Raw genomic sequence first — 6,511 nt, forward strand, 5'->3', positions numbered from 1 at the left:
GACTATGAAGGTTAACTTGCTGAGTGGTATGTGTGGTAGGTTTTATTGTTGTTACCTGTTTCACTTGGAGGGTTGATTGACCTCAATATCAAGTATAGGTAGTGGTTGGTTTTTTTATTTTACCCTTGTACTTTTTCCAGTCTTGGTTTCTATTAGATGACAAAAAAAAAAAAAACTCTAAAGTCATTAATATTGTATCATAGATTATGAGATTCCAAGTTAAAATTGATTAGTAATGAATAGAGTGATTTCTATCTTTAATGTAGTAGTATTTTTTTAATTTTGACACTCAAACATGTTTCTTAATTCGTTTTGGCTCCAATAATATAAATTGTTGTTGGACAATTTTTTTTTCCTTTTCAAATTTCTCATGTTTCTTGAAAGGCTTTAGTTGGACTTACTGTGTCACTTGTGGATTTGTAATAAGAACTTTTTGTCCATTATAAGCAGTTGTTTGGGCTTATGTCATATTCGGCCAATTAGTCATTTTGGGCTAATATGTCATTTTCTGAGTCGCGTAGGTCGATGCATGATACATGTGTTACAGTTCTTTTTTTCGTTAATTGCATATGTTTTTCTGTTTAGGACCTTTCTTGAACAAGATACTTCAACTAGTTTACTAGTACATTTTCCAGAATTAACTGTCGGTAGCTGTGAACAAAATAAAAACTAATAATTGTACTTTAGACTGTTGTGTCTTCTTTATTTATTTAATTACTATCTGGACTCGGAGTATTAAGAAAGACAAGAGTATCCTATAAATTTTAGATAATGCTTTGTTAAGAGAAGTTATTGCACCATAGATGTAAGTTTTTGGAAAAACGTAGTTGATTTACAGAGCCTTTTGCTTTTAATTTTGTTTAACAGAGTCCAGGGCCAGAAAACTTATATAACAAGTACCGTCAAGAGAGAAAACAAATACAAGCTTGGGGGTGCTTAGCCAATAAATAAAATGAAAATGAAAAACACAATAATCATCTTTTAAACAAAACAAATAAATTACTATCTTTTACATTGTTTTTTTTTTTGTCTAACCTTATTCAAATAAGTTGCACATATACAATACAATATCATCTATATAGTTTAAAATTAGTGTACAAAATCTGCATTTTAGATTTTTCGAATACAGTATCTAAAACTATCTTATAATTCTTAGCATATTAAATAAACTACATGGCTGATTACTAAAAAATCCTCATATTTCTTACTATAAGATATTATAATAATCCTATCATTTTTTTACATCAAATTAGAAAAGTAGGGGTAATTTACTCTTTCTTTTAAAAATAATTGTTTCCAAGCATTTAACTGAAAATAACATTTCAACAAGTTTATCGTATTAATAACCAAACATATATGAAATATTGTTTTGCTCAAAAAAAAAAAAAGAAAGAAATATTGTAAGAAAACATTTCATTTTTATTCTTTTTTTCACACATGCTCTCTAGTTACAGTGATACTCTTTTAAAATATAGAAATAGAAATTTTACAACTCCCAAAAATATTATTTTATTTCTATTTTCGGTAACAGTGAACCGTCACCCAAACTTCGTACTTCCAAAAAAACACCAAAAAGAAAACGCAAAAAAAAAAAAAATCTTTAAGCGAATCGAAACAGAATATTCCGGTGAGAAAAAAAATTAATCACAGCAAAACACAACCACGGCGAGAAAAACCTAACCGTGATCTATCTCTATCGAATTCAAACAAGAAACCTTGCTGCAGCAAGTTCCCGATCACCGAGAATCCAATTTTTGGATTCACCGATTGAATCGCCAGACACTGAACCTCCTCCTCCGTCTCGATAAAATAATTCCTCGGCGGCGGAACGAACACCGCACCGCCGGAGAATTCGAATTTCAAACTCGGCAAGAACTTTTCCGGTTTCGAAACGCCGGAGACGTTTAAACACAGATCAAATCCCGGAGTCAGTTCATCGGCGTTAGGGAGCTTGATCCGCCGTCGAATCGCCGCTACAACCAATCGATACGCGGGATCGGCTAAAAACGCTAAGGTTGTGCCGGAGTCCACGACGGTTCCGCCGTTACCTGAACCGTCGATCTCCCAAATCGAAGGATCGATTCGTAGTTTCGCACCGTTGACGGAGACGGATCTCAATTTAACGTAGTAAAACGTCGGAGAGAACGGATTCGTTAGCAGCGGAGTGAAGAAAAGCTTCGAAACGGCATTGATTCGTTCTCCTCCTCTTCCGCTGCCGTCTCCGATGATGAGGTAACTCGTCGGCGGCGGAGAGAGAGTGTAATCCATTAAGCAATAAGAAAACGTGTTACCAAAACGACGACCCAACTGAGAAGCAAAAGAAATTGGCCCACGGCCCAAGCCCATTACTCCATGGGCTCCATTAAAACTAGTACCCGATACAGATTGACCCGAGATCAGAAACCCGCATCCGAAAGCGACGTTTTTGAGTTTCGCCTCTTTACCAGAGCTTGTCTTCAACGACGCCGTTTCTCTACTGAATAAACCTGAAGTTAATGAACCGTCTGCGTAGCCATACTCATAATGACACGTGGAATGGATCCGGGTATGGTTACATTTCGGAGCCCGACCAGGTTGAGGCACTAAACGGCAAACCGGGTCGTAGCAATGAGCGGGAGAAAACGTTGAGGAGTGGCGAGGGAAGAAGACGGTGGCCGGAGAGTGATGTGAACAGTTTCGGCAAGCTGAGCATTTCACCCAAACGAGATCGCTTCCTGTATCGGCGATTAAAAGTAACGACTGAGGCGGTTGACCGATTCGAAGATCCACAAAGTATTGACCCGACCCGGAAGATGCGCCGGAGACCACCGGAGATTTAACGAACGGGATGGGTTTACGGCGGAGAGAGAGGAAATGGAGACGGCGAGTGTCTAGAGCTAAAGCTTGCGTCGGAGAAGGAAACGGAGATTTGCGTAACAACGGAAGCTTTAAGTACTTGCCTTCGTTACTCACGGCGGCGAGATTCGCCGGCAGGAGGAGGAAGAGAGAGAGGAAAGAGCAGAGGAAGATAAGAGGAAACATTGTGAGAGACAGACAGAGAGAGAGAGTGAGAAGGGTTTTGTTTGTGTTATTTTGTGTCTTATGTTATGAAGAAGAAGAAGAAGAAGAAGAAGACCGTATAAAAATACGGTATTTTGTACGTATTTTGTCAGGTTGTGGTCGAAATATAGTTTAAATACAAGTACATTGTAACGTGAAGACTGAAAGATATCTCTGTTTTTGGGGGTATCATCAAGCTTTGGCTTTTGCAATAAAAACTCTTAGCTGTCTAAATGTGTTTTTGTTTTGTTTCTTTGTTCCTTTCACTTTTAGTCTTTATACATTTTTTTAATCATTGATTCGTTTGATAATATCTATAACACAAATTTTTGTAGTTCTTTTTACGTTTGTTTTTTGTTCATTTTTGTTTTAGTTTGTAGAGGAGTGTTATTAATGCCAAAAATGGTTGTTTTCTAGTGTGATTGTGTAATCTTAGTCTTAGATCCGTGAATTTATTTCATTTATTATAAGAGGGTCGGTTTATTTTATATAGATTGTATTATTATGATAATAAATTTGTAATTATACGAATACCATAATAATAATAATAAATGTAGATCTTGTTTGGACGTGAAAAGTACTATACCCAAGAAATGGACCCTGTTTGTTAGGTGGTGGCAGAAATACTTTTAATTTCCAAATATATCAAACATGATTATTATTTCTTTATACGATTGCATAAAATTACAAAAGAAAAAATGGAACTTGTCCTTGTTTTTATTTGCTGTAAATCTAGTAAACCATTATTAGTTTTTGTTTTGTACTTTTTATTCATACATGGAAAAATAAAAGTTTTGCCAAAAATATTGATAAATTGAAAATGATAAAAACATTAAAGAGTGAAGAAGATTCGGGCGATACTTTGCATGGCTGCACATGATATGAAACATGTGACTTTTAAGACAAACCACAATTATTTTATCTTTTCTTTCAGTAGTTTGGGAGATTACAAATTTATTGCGAATTTATTATCTAAAAATATAAATAAATAAAAAACCATTAAAAAAAATCATTTGTAAACCTAAACACAAAAAAATGTATTTTTTTTACAATAATCTATAAAAATCACTGTACTATAAATCAAGTATGTGATACAATGATACAGGGAGACATAGAATAAGAAAGTAATAATTAATAAAACTCAGTCTACAGATTCTTCTTCATTGCTATTATTATTATTGTTGTTGTTGTCTCCTCCACTCTCAGTTTTGGCTCTGCTTCTAAGCTCTTCAAATGCTTTCATGCTTTCTGCATCAAACCCTCCAGCAAACTACACAATAAACATTTCAGTTAATATAATACATCAAACACTTGAGAATAACTGGTCATTTTAATTTGGTTACTTTGTGTTCTGATCTGAGTTTAGTTTTGTTTATACCTGATGGACTCTAAAAGCGAAACGAACACCTTGGAGAAGCAAGAACTCTCTGTTTGGATCTTTATCAGATCCACTCACTGAATCAAGCTCATAAGCTACTCGTTTCATGTACTTCTTCGCGAGCTGAACTGACGAAAGCTTGATCTGTGTTGTGTGATGAAACATAAACAAAAACAAAACAGAGCATTTTCAAGATTGTTTTACAAGGATTTCTCAATCGAAAGGAAAGAAATAACAAATGTTTATTACCTTCCCAACGACGCCAGTATCAGATAACCAATCAACTGGAATTCCGAATTCTTTATACCGTGAAACCGCCATGTCTCTTGTACGTAAAAGAGCATATACACTTTGTTCAACCCTGTGGAAAAAGCAGACATTAGTAAAGAAAGATTTAGTGATGATGTTCTGTTTTTGTCTTGACAGTTTTACTTACTTCTCTAGCAACTTGTACATCTTCTTCAAAGCAGGTTCACAAGGGAGATTAGGATCATCGACAAAGGAAGTAACTTGCTTCTCCAATTTCATGAGATCTTGATATTCAAAAGCTGCTTCCCGTAGTGCATCAGCTTTACCTTCTGGCCAGTCAAAGTGTTTAAGAACTGCCCTTTCATCAACCTACTCAAAAAAAGAGAGTGAGTAAAACGAACCGAAGTAACGGTTAGAAAGTAATATTGAACAGAGGAGTTACTGACCAAGAAGGAGAGCTCTTCATCTAGCCAGCTAACGAAAGCCAAGAGATCTTCTATGTTGGTGAAAGAAGAAGCTCGGACTTCAGTTGCTAACGACTGAACAAAGTCCCCTTGTGTCTCCACATCCGCTTTTACCTGTAATCAAGTTTAAACAATTGTTTCGTTTTTTTGACATCCAGTTGCAGTAAACATTATACTGAAAATGCAAACTTACTGCTAAGAGGAATGTTGATCGATTCTCGATTTCACCAATCATATTGTTCCTAGCTGCTGATGAATTACCAGTTCCTGAAGAGATCAAAGATGGTGCACCTTCTTTCTTCGATTCACGTTTCATTAAAGATTGATAAAACTCAACAAGCTCAGGAGCTCGGTGAACTTTGCTCCCTCCTCCTGCTCCTCTTCCAAGTGCTCCAGGAGGAGGCGGCGGTGGCGGCGGTCCACCACCAGGTGGAAGAGGAGGCCCACCGCCTGGTGGTGGAGGAGGTGGCGGTGGACCACCACCGGGTAAAGGAGGTCTAGCAGAAGGCAAACTGCTAGTTTTACCATCTCCAGTTGATCTTGGAGGCGGGCGAGGTACTCTAGGAGGTCGTTTCTCAATGTCTACAAGCTTCATTTTTGTTACGGCTTGAGCGTTTTCACTGGCTTTACCTTCATTAGACTGATCATTAGACTGATCACCTGTGGTCACCAAGGGAACCACAACTTTTTTCTCCTTTAGTTGAGCAAGTTTAGGAGGCAAAGCCACATTACCGCCAAATCTCTCTGCTCTCGCTTGATCTGCTTTATGCTTAATATGCTTCTCTCTTTCAACCGCCAACTTATGCCTATCTTTGTAAGCGGGATACTTCTCATCCAAAACATTGTCAACAGATTTAGACATCACTTGGAAAGATGATGCAACTGAGTTCAAAGCCTCACCAGGAGAAGAAGCTTGTTGTTGTGTTCTGATTCTTGGAAGATTCGGGGTTTCAGGGGTACCAGGAGCTGTTTCTTGATCCACTTGACCAAATGTTGTTATGGCAACTGACTCACCTGCGTTTCTAATCATCAAAGATTCTAAAGGACCTCTCTGTTTATTCACGCTCGAGCTAAGTCTTCCCGGTGATCCTCCATAGAATGATCTTGAAGGTGATGACTGAACGCTCGAATCATCTTTGCTCTTGCCCCATCTTTTGAGTTTCTGTATCAATCCCGGTTTCTTGCTAAAACTACTAAACCTACTCGTGGAACTATCCATTGAAGCATTCTCGAAATCATCGCTTCCGGGAGATGAAGGTTGAGAATAGTTGCTCTCTAAATCAGTATCTCCTTGGCCACGTTCTGAACCAGCATACTCTAGCATTAACCGTTTTGCTTTTGCTTGTGACTTGGGACTTAGGTTCTTGCTTAAGTCACGAGC

General features: G+C 37.4%; 2 protein-coding genes across 3 annotated transcripts in view; both read right to left on the reverse strand.

Moving 5' to 3' along the window:
• LOC104779766 (aspartyl protease family protein 2-like) lies at nucleotides 1,402-3,220 on the reverse strand. The gene has a single exon (XM_010504150.2). The coding sequence runs from the start codon at nucleotides 3,019-3,021 to the stop codon at nucleotides 1,645-1,647; it is 1,377 nt and encodes a 458-aa protein (XP_010502452.1). The 5' UTR covers nucleotides 3,022-3,220; the 3' UTR covers nucleotides 1,402-1,644.
• The window catches only part of LOC104779767 (protein CHUP1, chloroplastic-like), a 5,003-nt gene continuing 2,553 nt past the window's right edge, over nucleotides 4,062-6,511 (reverse strand). The window contains exons 5-10 of one of the 2 annotated variants that reach the window (XM_019244513.1): nucleotides 5,324-6,511; nucleotides 5,113-5,244; nucleotides 4,854-5,035; nucleotides 4,667-4,778; nucleotides 4,418-4,561; nucleotides 4,062-4,309 (exon numbers count right to left, since the gene is read on the reverse strand). The exon at nucleotides 5,324-6,511 is cut by the window's right edge and continues 1 nt beyond it. In XM_019244513.1, the coding sequence (XP_019100058.1) occupies nucleotides 4,181-4,309; nucleotides 4,418-4,561; nucleotides 4,667-4,778; nucleotides 4,854-5,035; nucleotides 5,113-5,244; nucleotides 5,324-6,511 (1,887 nt within the window). In that variant the 3' untranslated portion in view covers nucleotides 4,062-4,180. The remainder of the gene's footprint in view (nucleotides 4,310-4,417; nucleotides 4,562-4,666; nucleotides 4,779-4,853; nucleotides 5,036-5,112; nucleotides 5,245-5,323) is intronic. The other variant, XM_019244514.1, reaches the window with a different exon arrangement.

Source organism: Camelina sativa, chromosome 4, assembly GCF_000633955.1.
Source record: "Camelina sativa cultivar DH55 chromosome 4, Cs, whole genome shotgun sequence".
NCBI lineage: Eukaryota > Viridiplantae > Streptophyta > Magnoliopsida > Brassicales > Brassicaceae > Camelina > Camelina sativa.

Coding starts and splice junctions, on each gene's coding strand:
- LOC104779766 (XM_010504150.2), bottom strand. CDS start 3,021: ATGTTTCCTCTTATCTTCCTCTGCTCTTTCCTCTCTCTCTTCCTCCTC.